The 20,446-nt window shown below is 39.7% G+C and overlaps 1 protein-coding gene across 1 annotated transcript in view; it reads right to left on the bottom strand.

Annotated features, from left to right (window-relative positions):
- Positions 1 to 14,726: 14,726 nt before the first annotated feature.
- LOC140228798 (small subunit processome component 20 homolog) overlaps positions 14,727 to 20,446 on the bottom strand; it is a 121,814-nt gene continuing 116,094 nt past the window's right edge. The window contains exons 53-55 of the mRNA XM_072309071.1: positions 19,987 to 20,395; positions 18,687 to 18,832; positions 14,727 to 16,862 (exon numbers count right to left, since the gene is read on the bottom strand). Coding sequence (XP_072165172.1) covers positions 16,725 to 16,862; positions 18,687 to 18,832; positions 19,987 to 20,395 — 693 coding nt within the window. The 3' untranslated portion in view covers positions 14,727 to 16,724. The remainder of the gene's footprint in view (positions 16,863 to 18,686; positions 18,833 to 19,986; positions 20,396 to 20,446) is intronic.

The following is a 20,446-nucleotide window of genomic DNA, read 5'->3' as shown; positions in this document are numbered from 1 at the left end:
CCCCCCCCCCTTCATTTAAAAATCCCAGTTGTTGAAATGAAAATACTTGTCTGGGTGCTACTAATTACAAGAAACACCTAGGCCCCAATATAGATAGATTCATGACATTTCCCCCCAGTCCATTTGTGTTGATATGAATACTTTTATTCCAGAAGAGCCCCCTCTTCGTCGTCGTAGCAGAGTCCTTCAAATATTTTACTCCCCTTCTGTTTGCATTTTCACTCGAAATATCGCTTACGTAGGCCTACCAAAGGAGCGTGTTCATTGAATTTAGCTCTTTGATAGCGTATCTTCGTCAAACAATGCTTCTTTCAACGGCGTAGCCAGGATTTCATCTTAGGGGGGGCGGTTAGTCTGCGAGGGAGCGAAGCGACCGAGCCCGAGCGAGCGGAGCGAGCGAGGGGGGGGGGGGGGGGGGGGAGGGTGTGGGAGGGGGGTGTCCCCCCTCCCACGGTAAGAACTTTTTTGCATTTGGATGTTGTAAATGGTGCAATTTGATGCATGTTTTTGCGCGTTTTATCGACGTGAAACAGTCCCACTTGTTTATGGTAGCAGTTTATTTTGATGTAGATTATTATTGAACAATTTGCCTATAAAAGGGTATAATTTAGATACACTTCTTGTATTAATTCTTTTCACTGAATATCATGAACGCGACTGAACCCGAGCGAGCGGAGCGAGCGAGGGGGTAGGGGAGGGTGTGGGAGGGGGGTTTCCCCCCTCCCACGGTGAGAACTTTTTACATTTTGATTTTGCAAATGGTGCAATTTGATGCATGTATTTGCGTGTTTTAACGACGTGAAACAGTCCCACTTGTTTAAGATTGCAGTATATTTTAGAGTAGATTATCATTGAACAATTTGCCTATAAAATGGTATAATTCCAATACACTTTTTGTATTAATTCTTTTCACTGAATATCATGAACGCGACTGAACCCGAGCGAGCGGAGCGAGCGAGGGGGTAGGGGAGGGTGTGGGAGGGGGGTTTCCCCCTCCCACGGTGAGAACTTTTTACATTTTGATTTTGCAAATGGTGCAATTTGATGCATGTTTTAACGACGTGAAACAGTCCCACTTGTTTAAGATTGCAGTATATTTTATATCATGAACGCGACTGAACCCGAGCGAGCGGAGCGAGCGAGGGGGAGGGGAGGGTGTGGGAGGGGGGTGTCCCCCCTCCCACGATAAGAACTTTTTGCATTTTGATGTTGCAAATGGTGCAATTTGATGCATGTTTTTGCGCGTTTTATTGACGTGAAACAGTCCCTCTTGTTTAAGGTAGCAGTATATTTTAGTGTAGATTATTATTGAACAATTTGCCTATAAAATGGTATAATTCAAATACACTTCTTGTATTAATTCTTTTCACTGAATATCATGAACGCGACTGAACCCGAGCGAGCGGAGCGAGCGGAGCGAGCGAGGGGGTAGGGGAGGGTGAGAGGGGAACCCCCCTCCCACGGTGAGAACTTTTTACATTTTGATTTTGCAAATGGTGCAATTTGATGCATGTATTTGCGTGTTCTAACGACGTGAAATAGTCCCACTTGTTTAAGATTGCAGTATATTTTAGTGTAGATTATTATTGAACAATTTGCCTATAAAATGGTATAATTCCAATACACTTCTTGTATTAATTCTTTTCACTGAATATCATGAACGCGACTGAACCCGAGCGAGCGGAGCGAGCGAGGGGGTAGGGGAGGGTGTGGGAGGGAGGTTTCCCCCCTCCCACGGTGAGAAGTTTTTACATTTTGGTTTTGCAAATGGTGCAATTTGATGCATGTTTTTGCGTGTTTTAACGACGTGAAACAGTCCCACTTGTTTTAGATTGCAGTATATTTTAGTGTAGATTATTATTGAACAATTTGCCTATAAAATGGTATAATTCCAATACACTTCTTGTATTAATTCTTTTCACTGAATATCATGAACGCGACTGAACCCGAGCGAGCGGAGCCAACGAGGGGGGAGGGGAGGGTGTGGGAGGGGGGTGTCCCCCCTCCCACGGTAAGAACTTTTTGCATTTTGATTTTGCAAATGGTGCAATTTGATGCATGTTTTTGCGCGTTTTATCGACGTGAAACAGTCCCACTTGTTTAAGGTAGCAGTATATTTTAGTGTAGATTATTATTGAACAATTTGCCTATAAAAAGGTATAATTTAGATACACTTCTTGTATTAATTCTTTTCACTGTATATCACGAACTCGACTGAACCCGAGCGAGCGGAGGGAGCGAGGGGGTAGGGGAGGGTGTGGGAGGGGGTGTCCCCCCTCCTACGGTGAGAACTTTTTGCATTTTGATGTTGCAAATGGTGCAATTTGATGCATGTTTTTGCGTGTTTTAACGAGTTGAAACAGTCCCACTTGTTTAAGGTTGCCGTATATTTTATTGTAGATTATTATTGAACAATTTGCCTATAAAACAGTATAATTCAAACACACTAGTCTTCTTGTATTAATTCTTACACTGAATATCACGAACGCTGTCTGTTCAGCAATCAAACAGAAAAAGCATGCACACGAGGGTGTAGATAGGGGCATATCCCCTCCCACACGAAGGTGATTTTGCGTTTTCAGACCTGAAATTCAGCGATCTGGTGCAAATTTTTGGTGCAACACTTTTTCATCGAAGTGTTAAAATCACGGAATTTAGCTCTTATTCCGAATGTGCACCATCTGTGCGTATGTTATAAAGTCTAGTGAGGTAGAACTTAGGGGAAGGGGGATTCCCCCTCCCGCTCGCGGAGCTTTTGCTTTTTTAGAATTGAAATAAAGCGATCTTGGTATAGCCACAGTCTACTTCTTTGCATGGCGGGGGGGGGGGGGAACAGGAAGAAGGCGTTGGCGAGTGTTATCTCCACTCTTCCCTTCCGATGGAGCTTGTATCTTTTTAAGGCTGAAATTGAGATATCTCGTATACGCATAATAAGCATATTTGATGGAATCAACATTTGGGTAATCAAAAAAAAAAAAAATGATGGGGGGGGGGGGGGGCTGAGGGAGGAAAGGGTCGATTAAAAGGGGAAATTTCCCTTATACATGAGGGAACCTTCAGTTTTCGGAATATTAGTGAAAAGTCTTGCACACTCAGAATTATTCAGAATTTTTTTTAATCTAAAAAGTGTACTTAGCTAGGGAAAGCGGCAAAGAGGGGGAGGGTTTGGGAGGGGGTATCCCCCTCCCAAGCACGAGAGATTTTGCATATTTTGAATTGAAATTCAACGATCTGGTGCACACTTTGAGTGAAATATTCAAGAAACTATATCTTATTTGATGAAAGGTTGCAAAGGAGACCCGCTTCATGTGCATGCATACAGTATACACGCATTTTTTTTTTTCCGCCTCCCAACTCCTCGGTCCAAATCTTAGGGGGGGCGACCGCCCCCATCGCCCCCCCCCCCCCCCCTGGCTACGCCAGTGGCTTCTTTACGCCCTTATGTTCATAAGTTTCATACTCCAGCAGTACCCGTGAGCATCACGGATTTGGTTGGAACATAATTTAATCATGTTACAGTCGTTTGCTGATATAAAGGATGAACTTTGAACACTGTGTCCCGAGCAGCTAAGTGCCGTTCATTAGTGCTTTTTTTACGCTGGAAAGAAATGCCTTGTAACATATCCTAAACAAACTGGTAAAGGAAACTCCTCAGTTGATGAAGCGTATCTGCGGAGGCCCGGTTTCGCGGCATTTAATCACGTCAAATGACACTTTGAAAACAGTCGGGATAAGTTTCAACCCTTAATCGTCGTGCTGGATTGGACTGCTGTAATGCGGTGTGCATGCTAATCACCTGTGCTCTGCAAAACTTTATTATTAGATAATGTTCTTTGTATAGAGTGGCATCTCGACCATTAATAACAGGACAAGATCAGTGGATGCCTGGTGGATGATATGACGGCTAATAGGGAATGTCGTACGGAGCTTTGCTGTGGATCTTGTACAAGTGTGTCCCTATTTATTAACCGAAAAAAACGTCATTAGACTTCATTCCTTATGTGAGAGAGGCGATTTAAAGTCGTAGATCATGCGCACCAGGATTAACAGAAATTGTAACAAGAAGTTCCGCCTTCTGACATTTTTGTGATATTTCTTCAGTCTGTTTGGAGCTGTCGGTGACTCATCCATATGGACAGCGGTATTAACAGCGATTAATGCCTTCGGTATTTATTGTCTTTGACTTCGTGAAATATCAACAAACACAGGTACGTTGTCAAAAACATTATTCGACATAAATATTGGGTATAATATGACTCCCCAAATTTGATTTAGCGAACTTCTAAATATACATAATTTATAATCATATATAGATTGCTCTTTCCACAGATATGAATATGGACACAATGTCTTTTCACATTCAATGTCACCATGCAGTGATTGTCAATCCGATTTTTGTTACATGTATAATATGTATGACCTATACATGCACCATATACCTCTCGTTTATAAACATGGATTCCAATTCTTCACTTCAATGGCTCCATGACAACGTAATTATGGCAACATGTCACGTTCTAGTTCTAGTCTTCTCGATAATTTGTCAAGTGCCTGCTTCATTCTATTCTTCAGCATGTATGAGAAATTTCTTACACAACGTATATATAAATAATGATGATAATAACGATAATAATGATAATAATGATATCGGAACCTCGTCCATACTAAATATCTAAGTCCAAATCTTTACGTATTTCAGTTTTGTGGCAACGGTTACACAGGATGCCTATAATTTGTTACTATCTGTACTGCATTCCCAGAACTCGCATGTGATATAGGGACAAAAAGTGGACATAGTTTCTTTCAGATTTTATTTATTTATTTATTTATTCATTCATTCTTTTCTAACCTTTTTTTCAGGGTAGCCTATTCAATAATAAGTCGTGGTCTTCCATGAGGCCCTGAATAACAACGATGAACATGACTGGATTATGTACATTAAGCAGCCAAACGTATACAGAAGAAAACGTAGATAATTGTACATGAAAAAGTAACATAAAAAACACAGTGTATATTGACATGCCACAACAAGAGTTCACCAGAATACCGAAATATCAATTAAGTCGCTATTGTGCAGGAATGATTAGATATCACAAATTTGGTTGTGTTACTTGCAAATAACAACTTTGTTTAAACAATGTTTTAAATGAATATATATTATGGAAGAAGCTGGTCTGATTGAAAAATCTAGCTTGTTCCATTTAAGTAAAGACGATACGATTAGGATACACTTACAACAATCAGAGCGAAATCTTGGCACAGGACTTCCACTGTCTAGTATTTGCCTTGTGTGATGTGCATTATACATCTTAAAGGGTGTGTACAGTTCTGGTCGAGGTGAGGATTTAGCTTTTAACGTTCTGCGAGATATTCAGAAACCACTCTATGAGATGTCAAAGAGCATGCAGTTCTAAGGGGTATCAAAAGTTTATTCGATGAAAATCGGTTTTGAAATGGCTGAGATATAATAATTATTTGTGTAAAATTAAAGTACAGTGTATATGGTCTACAGTATCAAATGCCTTCCGAAGATCTGTGAAGACAACTCCAGGTGTAGGTGAGTGTGTATAGGATTGTGAAGAAAAAAAAAAGAGAGAAAAATGTTGTGTATGCATGTATATGTGTGTGTCGCGCGTGTATGTGTGTATGTATGCATGTTTTATGTGTGTGCAAGACTCTTACTCTGAAGATTAATCGACAGATTCAGGTCCGGCATTCCAAGGGTTACAGCTGGGTATTGCCAGAGTGTAATCGTGTGAAGGACATCAGGGCTATTTCCAGTTTTTTCCGACTTGAAAGCAATTCTATTGTCGCTCATGTTTGCTCTCTAAACCTTCTTTCTTTAGCAGACGCTATTGAGTGTTTACCAAGCCGGGTTGACTCGGGCGCTATCCGGTGGTACTCCCCAATCCACGCCACCCAACACACCGGTCGGCATAGCAACGCGACTCTGCAGAGCCCGAGGTGAATGCATGCACGTAAATATGTTTCTCCTTTTATTGAAGCGATTCTTAAACATTAACTTCAGAAATGAAGATAAAAGATATGATTGTAGGCCTACATCTTGAGATATTTGAAACTCAAGCACTTCTGAAATAACATTACAACACAACAACGAAGCTATGGTGATATACACTCCTTTTAACACACACACATTATTATGATTAAACATACATACATTGTATATATCTTTATATATATATATATATATATATATATATATATATATATATATGTATATATACACATATATGCATATATGATGTATTTAAATGGTGTACGAATGAAGGAGAGTTCGTCCAGTGACGTAGCTTGCCAACCGCACTTTATTTCCAAGCTTTTCGGCCTTTGGTCTTGTTGACGACTCAGGTAGACTGGCGTCTGTGCGTGGCTTTGGCGTCTGGTCTCGTTGTGTCGTGTGTATATGCATGTATGTTTATATATATAAATATATATATATATATATATATATATATATATATATATATGCACGCGTCGATGTGTATCCATAATCTGTCGTAAAATCTAAGTTGATATAGGTTTGTAGCAACGCCAATGAAGTGCTGATTAGTGTCCAAACAATAAACACTCATTCTTATTTACTCGGGTTGTTGTACTCACGTCATTAATATTTAACTCAACATGATATGATATCAGTTCATAAGTCAGTGATAATCATATGTTTGTTGAAGCCCTTTTCAGAACAAAGGAAAATGGATTTTACGGAATTAACGATATAGACACACGACGAAGTTATCCTAATTGCGGTTATACGACTACAGCTTCTCAGACGTGGCCTGCACGGTTGTACCTTTATTGCAGCATAAAGAGATAATAACATCCACCAGATGCTGACAGTATATTTCTCAGACCTAAAAAGAACTTCTAATTTGAATGAAATGGAATTTAAATGGATGATATGACACGAAATTGAATGCTCAAAGAATGAAAATGAATCAAGGGAGCAGATTGCTGACGAAAGTCGGTTAAAATTGAACGCATATTCATGAATTTGAATGCAAATCTGGGCTGGAAAATCTACATTACTTGCAGACCCTTTTGATTGGAAGTTGTGAACACGAAACACTGAACATAATCACTGAGACATACATACGACTAGGAAAGGAATACAAGATGTTTATCACTTAAGCATCCAACCCGTCTATTTTTGACGAGCTAACAAGAACAAGACTACTGAAGATTAAATACCAGAGTATTCATTGATCACATGGTGTCAAAAGTAGGGTGAGGCATTGTGTCGGATATCAAAGAAACGTTAATTGTCATGTGTTGATCACAGAAAACTTTACATAGAGAATGAAAGGAAGAACTGAAAATGTTACAATATCTAATGAATAGTAATCGTACATCGTACAAATTTCAAATACATATGAGCTGACTGGAGCCATTCTTCTCTATTTCTCAATCACTGTATATCTGTGTGTTTTTATTCTGCAGGTATCTCCTTTGCTAATATAAACGTTGTTCCACCAAACGGGGCAACAGTCGAACGCAATGTCTACCTACGATCAGCAACGATCTTTCAGAAGGCGGTCCAAAATGGATCGATACACTGAAGATCTGAAGTACAGCTTACGACGTCGCCTTTCTGATTCCGTCAGTAAAGGCCATTTGAAGCCCGACGACATACTAGCTCGCAGTCATCGTCAAATCGTTGCCGACTTCACCGATCCCAGACAATGGTATTACTCCGCGACGCACGACTACCTCATTGGCATTATGCGTGAGAGTCAGAAACAAAACAGTGGGTCAGCATTTGGCGGGAAAGTACTCATGGGAAACAGACAACAAGAAGTGAAATCTCTGGAAAGGCAAGGAAATTCATCAACGGCTGCAGAAAATAATCGACCACAGGAGAGAAAGAAAAAACTGATTGTAGACGTCCCGACTGAGACAGCTGAAGATCTGCTGGACATTCGGAAACACGACAAATTTGGACCATTGGGTGTGACACATGAAAACGAGAATGACGCAAATGATACGAGTCTGGTATCCATGCGAAATGGGACAAATGATATTGTTTTACAGGAAGAGAACGAAAGGGAGTCAGTCCAGTTTGGACTGGACACTTCCACTTCGCAAACACAAACACAAACATATCTGAAGAACTTTTTGCGCAAAGCTGATCAACAAAACATTCGAGCCAATCAATCAGACTTTCAGCTAACCAGTAATTCATTCCACGTGAACAACTCCAAAGAAACAAACGACTGCTCGGAAGACCAGACTAAGGATTTTACTGGAAGAATAGACGGATCTACATCCTCTGATGAAGACTACAACACACTAGCAATGGAAGCTTACAGAGCGTCCAAGCAAAGCCTGCTTTCTCAATCTCCTACCAAAACGTCACTCATTTCCGACACATTCCAACAGCTACCCTACCTTCCTGAAATCATGGAACCCTTCCTACCCATCGAAAAGCGAGCCGGTAAGGGTGGTGTGCAGAAATCGGATGGAAATCTACCTGTAATAGGGGTCCTTGGCGTAGAGGCTGATGATCCCACGGATCCAGCCCAACGCTCACATGACAGTACCGTGGAACCTAAACGTAATCGAGTTCTGCGTCAAAGGCGTAGAGCTGCGATGCAGACAACCCCCGCACGCATCCCTTCAAGTCGGACGAACGACACTTCGTACCTCGAGCACTGGATCAGGAAACTACCGCTGGATAAGAGAGTTTCTTTTCCTGATGAATATGGTTCCAAGCCCTTAAAACGCGACGACCGTATGTTCCCAAAGGTGATGTCTGACCGTCGACACCGCCATGCTCGATACGACCAATCCAACCAATACCAGCACATGTCACTACCAAATGACTTCAAGCCCCTCCCCACGTTTGAACCCTTTCAGCCGCTGACAAGTCTCTACATCTACTCTCTGAAACAAAAGTCTGACCTCAAAGTCAAGTTTCACCAATTGGACTTTCCACGACCTCTCCGAGTGCATTCCATGGAGCTGCTGGAACAACTGCCTCACAGGTCTTTCACAGATGACCTCAAACACACGAGAACGAAGATGACGCACATCGAGAAAAAGCTCGATGAACTATACGACACCGAAACTGAATTAGCTAAAGTCCTAGCAAGAGAAAAGATTACCCTTCTTCCTAGGAAAGCAAAGGCTGTTCAAACTCAAAGTGAGGCAAACGAGATAACAAACAAACCGGATTGCTTGTTAACACATGAGATAGGGACAAAAGAGGGACCGCAAGGTATGACTTCTAGATCTTTATGTGGGGAAGCGGTGAAAGCACAATCCATTGATGTACCAAGTGTAGCTTCTGCTACTGCTGCAATAGTAGATGACAATGACCAAGATAAACCGTTGTCGAAATTTGACCACAACCGTCAGTCTGCTTCAAACATGAACGTTGTCAACTTGGAGCTTCCGGTAATTCCAGAACATCCTGAAAGACATGACAGCGAGCTTGAAAGCTCACGCTCTGCAGGACCTGACAAAGTACAGGAGGACTACCATTCACCGTCAACATCGCACTGGAAACAGGATCTTTCCGCTTCCGATACGTCTGGTGACGTAAAAGCTCTCGAGGCAAAGACAATCAGAGTTTTTGACAGTGAAGAACGGCCTCAGAGGAACGACTCAAGAAGTGGCCGACGAAAAAAGAAATCAAAGAAAGTTAAGTCGTCAAGAGATGTACCTGAACAACATAGCGGTAGTGACAGTGGGAAAGAAAGTGAAAAAGTTACGAGATCCTCTTCTTTCGTACAGGAGATCATCGACGCGCTAATTCAGGGGTCTGTTCCTAGCCCCGAAAAAGACTGTCAGGGAGAGCGAAATGAAGTGACTAACCGCGCCCGCAGTGGCAAGAAGAGAGGATCTAATTCCTCGTTTATTACCGAAATCATCGACGATCTTGTCGACGGCGTGGCTCCAAGGCATCGACCTGTCAGTAAGGATCTCGACAATGACGTATCTATTCCGATCAGCCATACAGTCGTAGACTAGGGTGTATACAAAACTTCGTGCGCTCATATTGACAAGTTTCATGAACACTCCCTCGAATTTGTTACATAATACGATCAAGTCTTTTGACCTTCAGTCTTGTACACGTACTCATATTGTTCTTGGTATAAAAATCTCTATTTTATGAAAACATCTGGAACCTAGATTTTCAATAATTTTATTTTATGCCCGAGTTTGATGAAGCATTTCATTTTGTTCGTCTTGAATAAAATACTCCAGAAAATTAAGTTTGAATGTGGTGCAGAATGGGGTCTAGGGCAATTACCCCCTGGGCAATTATCCCAGACCCTTCCCCTGACCCTAACCCTAATCCTGAACCTAATCCTAACCTTAACCCAAAACTTAACACTAAATCTAACTCTAACCCAAATTTTTACTCTAACCTTATCCCTAACCAGTATTTAGTCGGGGGGGGGGGGGATTGTCCTCGGGGGTAATTGCCCTGAGTATGTCATGAAATTTGCAAATAGAGTTTAAGCCAGCCCCAGTTACAATTCCCGATCTCACGGAAAAGATTTGTACAACATAAAGCGAGAAGAAAACCATTCTCCTTTCTATTTCCTAAACCTACCGAAACTCGACGAACATGCCTAATATTTGTGCAAAAAGCAGACTATATCCTATTAAATTTAAGAGACAATACAGAGATTCAAAGGTGTAACTGTTTTCCTAGGTGAGCGTTGTATTGATATTCAGCCTGGATAAATGCCATACCAAGGCAAAGTGAATCTAATACTTTTCCATGTCATTTGAATGATCTGCTTTAAAACATCAACAGTAACGACAATCTATCAAATAAAAGGTAAAATTCAATGTCTCTCATGCACTTGCCCGCCCCGAATACTTTGGCCAAAGTCATTGTCAGCATTTGCTTGGCCTTGCTACTGTTTGAGTTATACATTCAACGGCATGGCCGCGTTGGGTGGTTTGCTGTTCATTCACATTCACCATTGTTAGGCGGGCTTTTCAAACTTGAAAATGCGATGGCCCTTGCCCTCGAAAAACTTAAATATGCCTTCCAGTGATGGTTTCTAATAGTAGCGTTCTGTGCCACCTTTCCTTTCAGAGAATATCACAATTAGCGTAATTCGAAGTAATTCACCTCTTCTTCAGTAGTAATGAATGTATCTATCATATTTGTTTTCGCTGTTACACGTCGTCTGCTGCTGTTAGATTGTTCCATTTTATTACGTCAGTAAAACTTTCGCCGAATTTTCCCGAATTCGTTCCAAGTGCTTTCACTACCGAGGACTTAATGGATTTTCTTCTGCTCTTGTTGCATTCCCCTTGTGGAATGAGCATAAGTCTTACATTTTGTCATTTCCAAGATTCTAGCATAAACACAGCAAATAATGCGCGCCAAGTTATAATTTTCTTTGAAATTCCACTTTAAGCAATGCACTTGATAACATAGAGTAATGTTCAGAACAAGCAAGGACCTGACTGGAATGTACACTGTATACTGTTATGGGGTTCCTGTACATCACAACATACTAGTATGTAGTATTCAAGTCAGTTGTATCAAGCTTATATTTATATTTGCTTGATGATTATTCCAGAATGAAACAAAAGCATTTATTGCATTTGTTAATATTACATTTAAAGTGAATTTTACTCATGTGCAAAATTGGAAAAATACCAGGAGACATGTTCACTGTGTGTCACTGTCCTGGTAATTCAGTACCTTGATTAATGTAAACCCAGTCTCATCAAATATAATGAGCATTCTCTTGCTAATTATCTTGGTCAAATCAGTTTGATTTCAACACACACTGCACTGCAGTATGCTTTCAGAACAGCTTGCATGTCTTTCTTTTAACCCTAATCAGGCTGGGGGGGGGGGCAGAATCCGCCCCCCCTCGACGTTTCGCGCAATATCTTCGCAACGCGATAAGCTCCCACCGCGATGTTTCATGACTTTTTTCTTTCAAGTATCGCGCAACTTTTGAGACCCAAATTGTTGCGCCCGCGCGTGCCGTTTTGACGCGACGCCCGTTCGAAAAAAATTTGTCAACCCCAAAATTGCTCCAAAACGTGATTTTGTGTACAAATCCAATGCAAATTGTGTTTTTTCAATTAATTCACATAAAAATTCATATCTTCACTTAGAATGGCCGAAATTAATTTATCTTAGCATAATAATGCTTCGAAAAATGTCTGTGACAAATTTTGGCCAAAAAACAAACAAAAACAAAAGGTCAAAAAACAAGGAAATACATAAGAAATTCAAAAAACAATAAAATACATAAGAAATTAATTTCGATACAGATTTTTTTTTATCCTATGTCTCAGAAGAATGATACAAGAAACATTTTTAAAAAGAAATTAGCTTAATTGGAGCATTAATAAGTGATTTAGAGCCCAAAACTGATTTCATGCATAAATTACAATAATTAATTAATATAAAATATAGGAAAAATTTTTCGGAGAAAGCAACCATACATTTTGATAGAATACGTCGCGGGCGTCACGTGTGCCGATTTTCGGCGCAATCGCGCGTTCCATAGGCGAGATCTGAAGGGGGGGCGGAATCTGCCCCCCCCCCCCCCCAGATATAGCATAGCCAAAAAAGCCCAGCCTGATTAGGGTTAAGAGAAAAATGGTTAAGGTTTCAAATTTCTCTCGACACAAAAATTAGTAATACATGTAAGTCTATGTGTCTTGATAGAGTAGGGAAGGCTGCATTCTCATACATGTAATAATAATTGTCTGTGGATAAAAATGTTCTGCATTGATGATGGAGAGAAACTGTTTACAAACCCTCCTCTCATTGTTCAAACATCAATGTTCTGAAATCAATTTGATTCACTCAATGTTTCTGCACTGTTTATCTGGATATACAAATGTTTACTCAATAAATGTTATTATTATACAAAATAATAATTTCAAGACATTTCCATGTATGTACATAGAACACAAGAGAGAGATGTGAAAGAATTCTTCTCTCACATACACACTTTGGGATGCTGTTCACGAAAATCGGGGCTGCGCTTGCAGAGATATAGCACATTTTCAAGACCAATGTCACCGAAAATGGCAGTTTCCAATGACTTTGTATTTTACAAGAAGTGCAAGATCAATGTTTTTCCCTGGTTTTGCTCAGATAACATCCTATTGGTTATCATCAACTATTCTATAGACAGAAACAATTAAAAACGGACATAAAAAAAGAGAAATACATTATATAGATGATGACTGGCGGGGGAGGGAACATACCGAATGTTCCACCCGAAGGGTTTGAAATGCTATTGAGGGAGGTTATAAGTCCCGAGACAAAGTCGAGGGACTTATAGCCTCCCGAAATAGCATTTCAAACCCCGAGGGTGGAACGTTTGGTACATGTTCCCGACAACAAAAGTCATCATCTGTTATATTATATGGGTTAGTCAAATACGTCAAATACGTCAACGTCAACCTCCAGCAGCACAATGCACTCGCTCGCTCGCTCACGCAGAGCCAAATGCATGCACTGTACGCGTGTGGTCCTAGGCCTTCTGTCATTTGTTACGTGAAAATGTTTTCCCATGGGAGAACATTACAAGAGTGTTTGCCCATGGGCGAACATACGAATGTACCTCCATCACGTGACTGTGTTTAGCCAATCACTAACTGGTATTTGACTAACCCATTTAATATAACAAATTAGAAACAAGGAAATATCTAAGAAATAAAAAAAAAACAATGAAATACATGAGAAATTCATTTTGATACTGTAATTTTTTCACATAAATTTAATATTACTAAGAATATCTAAAGAAAAAAAAAGCCTATTTGAGGCTTCATTTAGCGATTTAGAGCTTGAAATATGATGCATATAATATATTATGCATAAATCAGCATGATTAGCGTAATTCAGAGATTATTGAGATTATTGATAGGCACCGTGCATGCTGATTTTTGCCACAATCGTACGACCGATGACCAAAATCTTTTTTTTTTTTTTTTTTTTTTGGGGGGGGGGGGGGGGGTGTCAAAATAAACCTCATATAGGGTTAAAACTATCCCAGGATGACATGATTATTGTGTAGTGTGTATCATTGAGAAATGCCATGGAGAGGAAGTATCTATACATCAGTATACATGTACATACAAAATGAGTATATCTCGACCCTTCTTGAAAGTGATAGGTCTTGCATTCTGTCAATTAATGTTCACACACACATACACACACACACACTGTACATGCACATAGAGATACAGTCAAACCTGCTTGAAGGGAGATGAAAAAGGTGCCAGGAGGCCACTATACACAGGGTCTTCAAAATGGGTTATTTCTCGGGGGGAATTGTTGCTAATGGCCGTATACGGCAGGTGGCCGCTATAGACAGGTGGCCGCTATAGACAGGTGGCCGCTAAGGCAAGTTTGACTGTAATTCTAATGTATTACACTGTATGTGTATTAACATGAATACCATGGTAGTCAGGATAGAATAGACACTTAAGACTCTGGAAGGGTGGAGATATACACATTTAGTATGCATGCATATAAAGAGAGAGACAGAGAGAGAGTCCAGGGTGAATGACATTCTGTGAGATATTAACCTCCAATGACTTCAGTTTCTTTCTCTCACAGAGTTTAATTAACCCATGTCTCTTTGTGCTCTTTTTAAATCCCTGAGCAGAAAAACCATAGTTTAATACTAGCATAGTCCTACAATCACTATGAAAAGATGCACAACAATAACACACAGACACAAATTATAACTCCTTTTGCTCCTGTCCTTTATAACTGTGTCATTTCCACCAGTTTATTGCCATCACTTTTGACATTCTCCAGCAAAAAACCAAACAAAACAAAAAACCAAAAAACCAAAAACCCATAATGCCTCTGGCGACACTTCATGGCGGAGACATAAAAAATGACTGGCATATCATAATATCATAATGTAGTGTACAAAATGTATCTAGATTCTCAATAAACAGACAATACTATGCCTGGGTATACATCTCATCACACTTGATGCACAAGGCATATTCAAAATCTAACTTAAATAATTCAGTTTCCTTCATCATGAGATGTGAAATGTACACCTGAAGCAAACAAAGATCTCCTTCAGGGCAAACAAAACAGGGCAAAATGATCTCTGAGCAATTGCTGAAAAGTGAAACAATTTTGATGGAGTCATTCATGTTTCAAGTAGTGAAAGAGAGGCAGAGTACTAACTCTGTAAATTCCCACACGGCTGCATGGAGAGACATTTTGCAATAAGAATAAAGGACAACTATGTTTGCAACACTACAATTGTGTCAAGGCACATATTTTCTTTGCTCATTTTTCCACAAAAATAATTCATGACATCTATAATTTCATGAGCATGACGAAGAGGGAATGCTGCCACAGGCAAAAATAACACTACATACTACATTGTGACACGTTACTATATGATATGAAAACAGTACATACAAAATATGATTTATATATGAAGCACACCATGTCAATCTAGGGCAAATATGATTCCTATAAATTCACTTCAAATGCTTTTCTTTTTTTTATCATGGATTGAATTATTATTGATCTTTCATGGTTTTTGATTCACTACCTGTCATGCGTTCTTTTACGAATGATGCAACAAATTTTTCAGAATGCTTCTGTTTTTGTTTTTGCTTTTTATTTTTCCTGCAAGAATAAATTCTGTACACAAGAACATTATGATACTGTTGGCAAACTTAATGTATCAGGAAAGAAAAGACACAGAGAACACTAATACTGACCACTCTGGCTCAAACTGGTGTTTGACATTGTGTGATGCTCCTCGGGTTAAAGCTCACATTATGAGTTAGTACCTATTCCATGTGTTTGATACACCAGTTATGCTACAAGCAAAGTAAACCTGGACTTCAAAATATCTGAACATAGTGTGTTTGATCCTATACCAGTTCATGTGGTCTGGTAAGAATAAAATGAAATTGATGGTGAACTACTGTAGAGCAAAATGCATCATTCAATGAAACTTAATAGCATCTGTGGGAAGTAATTCATACAGACTGCTTGCATTCAAAATCATTGCAAATGCCAATCAGTCTGTTGTCATTACATTTTGAATATAAATTTAACTCCTTAATAAGAAGTGAAATGTAAACTTGAGAAAAAAAAAAATAAATGGGTTAGAGAAATATGACCAATGCAAAATTTTCTGATATGTGTACAGAAATAAAATAACTTGTCATATCTTGGCTGGTACTAATCTCACAGTGAAGAGGCATTGACAGGTTTATGATTATGACTCTGAACATATGGTTCTCTCCATTTTACATTGTGAAAGCCTACAAGCCCAACCTGAATTTCAATAAATAAAAGGGAGAATACAATGCATAAAAAGGGGACAGTCTGAATTTTCACACATCTCCCATACATCCTAGTAAGCAGGTTTTCACTATAGGAAAAATGTAATAGAAATATGGGGTTGAATAAACTTCTTCTTTCTTTAAGAAATTGTATGGGTATTCCTCCCATAAATAGAAAAAGTTGGCATGTATGTGACAGCAACAACAACTAAAAAAGAAACTTAATCTATAAAGACTATCTAAGCCCCTGAGATAGTGACTCACAACCTTTCCAGATATAGAAATACCTGCAATGAAAAAAATAAAAATAAAAAAGCAGACAGACTTAACCTATGCACTGTCCTATCATGGGTTCAACCAGACATACTTCTGGGTCTCTTCCACGCTCTCTGGAGTGGTTTGACACCACACACCCTGAAGCGCTCCTTTCCTCATCTCCCCTTCAATCTGGGTCTCTTGTTGATGTGGTAGGTTGGTCTCAAAGCTTGTAGTTTCCTCTTCCTAGCCTCCTTCTTCAGCTGCTGGATCCTCATCCTCCTCTCGGCAGCCTTGTCTGGGTTTGCTACCGCCTGCAGGAAGAAGACCATGGACATGGTAATAAGCCACGCCCATTTTGGGGTTGAGCTGCAGCAAGAGTTCAAACCAGCTCTAAATGCACCGAGGAGTGTAATATTCCAACATGCTGGGCTAAATCCCACACCAATTTGTGTGGTCATCAAGACTTAACACACTATATCTGGTATATCACAAGTTTATCTGGTATCTCACAACCTGGATTTGATCTTGTCATTGGAGGGTATATCACTGGACGTTAGTGTAATATAAAATTGTGTGCATTATGAACTTATTCCAAATTGATGATACCATCACGGCACAGTTCCATATTTTCCTTGCTGTTTTGTATGACAATCTGAAATTACTGCCTATATTTCATGCACCTTAGAATCATCATTCCATTAAATCGTGATATCAATGAGACATTAAAGTGTAACATACAATAGCAAGCTTGGTTCTAGTGATATGTAATAGGGGGCCTAACAAGTACATAATAGCCCTAACTAGGCCAGGGGATTAGGGTTTCACAACTTTTTTCTTTCAAGTCTCCTGCATCTTTTGACACCAAATTTGTGATGCCTGGGCACGAGGTTCCGAAGTAACGCATAAATATTAGAATTCTTGTACAATTTCAATGCAAATTGTGCTTTCTGTCAAATTTTGTAAGAGCATGATTATTTTTTGGTCTTATAGATCAAAATCAATTTTCATACTTGGAACAATGTCATCGACAACTTTCATAGAAAAAACAATAACACACAAAAAGTTGAAAAAAAAAATAAAATGATTTAGATATTTTTTTTTGATGGCACAATTTTTCAAACTTAGATTTGCTAAGCATAATTACACAAAAAAGTGCCCGTTTGAAGCTTATTTAGTGTTTTAGAGCAAATAGTCTGATTTCACTATGCATGGATTAGCATAAATGAGCATAAATAATAAATGAAAAAAATCAACTTTATGCTTTTTTAGATTACGTCACAGGTAATGTGTGTGCCGATTTTTTTCGTGATGGCGTGGTCAACGGTCAAAATCTGGTGGGGGGCCTGGGAGCCCCCCACCCTACTTTCAGCAGAGGACACAACATTCTTCAGGAGAGGCACAAAAGAAAAGTGCTTAACTTTTGTGGGTTGAACCCTTGATGTGCTGAAGCACTTAGCTTTACTTGCCAAGATTTTTCATCAGCATTCAGTAATCCATTTAACTTGACCTGGTTATAAAGTTGAGTGAGCCCACTCAGGTGTAGCAGTGTGCCTCAGTTGAACAGAAAGGCCATGGTGACAGAATAGGGATTAAGGGGATTAAGTAATCTCTACTGTAAAACCAGATAACATTCACAGCAAGAAACTTTTACGAATTGGAGCCATCAGTCTTTTTCACAGCATGAAACTTTTGCAAACTGCCACTGACATTCTATGCAGTGTGTAGACAATCACTTTTATGTGCATTTTACGTTTGTAAATCTTGGTTCTTTGTGAAATTCATGTAAGTTTCATGCATGCAAAATTCTGTGGTTTTACAGTATTCACTAACAAAGCAAGTAAAGCACAGCAAGGGTTAACAAATGCTACTAGCAAGGGTCTGGGGTGTGAGAGTACTTGCAGAAAAAAATAAGAAAATATCTGAAACTTATGAAAAGAGAAAGTCAGAAAAGTGGGTTTTGGGCAGGGGGGAATCTGAACTTTCACATCCCTGAAGGGTGCAGGTATCTCTCGGGATAATGCTATCTCTGCAGGAGCCTGTCGCACAGTTTGATACTATCTTATCAGTTCCACAGCTTTCTAGTTGTAGCTGCCTGTCCTTTGTTTGAAGACACAGCCAGATGAGGGCAGCCTTACCTCAAGAGCACGCTTCCTTTTCCTGGCCAGCCTGTTCTCACTGGCGTTCCTCTGCACAGCAGCGAAGATATTGGAGAAAGTTTCCAGGCCCACAAGTCCCTTGAGTAACTCCATCACCTCCTGACAAAGCAGACGTAGCTCAGCATCTGGAAAGTTTGGGAACACATTTGAGACGGAAACATGAATATCTCACACAATCATTCTTTGACCATGGTAAATGCAATCACATAAAAATTCAGCTGGATTATATTCTGAGCATGTAGACAGCACAAAAATCTTTCCTCCACCTTTACCTTGGCATTCACCATTCTACATGTGGTAAGCTTTAGAACAATTATGTGGAGACTAGCTTATTTGCACAAATATAAAGAAAAGCAAATATGTCAAAAGACCCACATTGAAGGCTTCCATGGTAAAATGTTGCAACCAAACATTGGATTGCTGTAAACTTTGTTGTAAGATTGACTGACACCTTCATGTCACTATCTATGGTGAAGAAAGCTGTGTAAGGCACTTGTGATTTGTCTTGGGTTCTACTTCTGCAATTTATGCAAAAACCAGAGACATGTCCTTCATTTTATAAGTTTATCTGATAAATTGATTTCACTCTCCACATAGCTAATATATTCACACATCTTTTGAGGATACAGTCAGGATTTTTTTAGTCATGCAAACATGTTGACATTCTAGACCCAAAGCATAAAGTTAATTTCACCATAGAAGGGCCTTTAGATCTTAGTTGTATGATTCTAATATTGGATATTCATAATCAACTACCTCCTGGTGATGAAACAAGAAAATCATTTCAGGCTCAAACTTCATTACATTGGAAGCCATGCAACACAATAGGCTAAGTACTGGGTAAACATATGTAGGTGTATAGACAGGTATGCATAGACTGGATTGCAACTGGTGTGTTCATATGAAGCATTAATTGTCATAGGGCTTTGTTAATTCTAACAAGACAATTTACACAACACAATGCACCTAATCTTTATACAACACTTTATCCACCAGTAATGCCTACATGAAAAATTAGTCATAATGTATCAAATGAGAAATTAGACATGAAAGCATAATATCAATCTCAAGGTAAGGTCAACTGAATAATACTGTAAACAGAACAACGCATCTCCCACTCTACCACCTAAGTATAATCAATTTAGAATCTGAGAAATTCAGAGAGAAATAAACAATGAAATGGGAATGACATTGGAGCTTTCCCAGCGAGAAGCTTACACAACAGAGAGAAGAGAGACTACTGATGAAAACAGCCTAAGCTTAATGGATGTCCACCTACCTCCATGACTGGCCTTGTCATTCACCTCCCTAGCAACGACCTGAAGCATGCTGGGAAGCAGAGGTTCCACTAATCCCTGACCCACTTCCAGGGCAGTAGCAGCCATCCATTTGATAACTGATGACCTCCGAAGGGTGACCTTTGCCGTCTTGGCGACTTCGGTGGCTGCAATGTGACTCATTTTCCTCACCAGCCACTGAATAGTAAGAGATTCAGCATCTCTGTTCTCCTCCAACTTAGTATCTTGTTCCTCTGTTTCCGAGCAGACAACATCCTCTGCATCACCACCGTCCCCTTCCTGAGCCTCTTCTTTGGAGTCGGGTCCTTTTTTCCTCTTGAATGGAGATGGCTGAGGAACAGGATGCAACCTGTGTACCACTTTGGACACAAAGATGAGATTCTTTACCACCTGCAAAGAGAGAGAGAGAGAGAGAGAGAGAGAGAGAAAAAAAAATGTTGC

Source organism: Diadema setosum, chromosome 5 (genome assembly GCF_964275005.1).
Source record: "Diadema setosum chromosome 5, eeDiaSeto1, whole genome shotgun sequence".
Classification (NCBI taxonomy): Eukaryota; Metazoa; Echinodermata; class Echinoidea; order Diadematoida; family Diadematidae; genus Diadema; species Diadema setosum.
The sequence above is the reverse complement of the archived record's forward strand: the minus strand, read 5'-3'. Positions and strand labels throughout refer to the sequence as shown.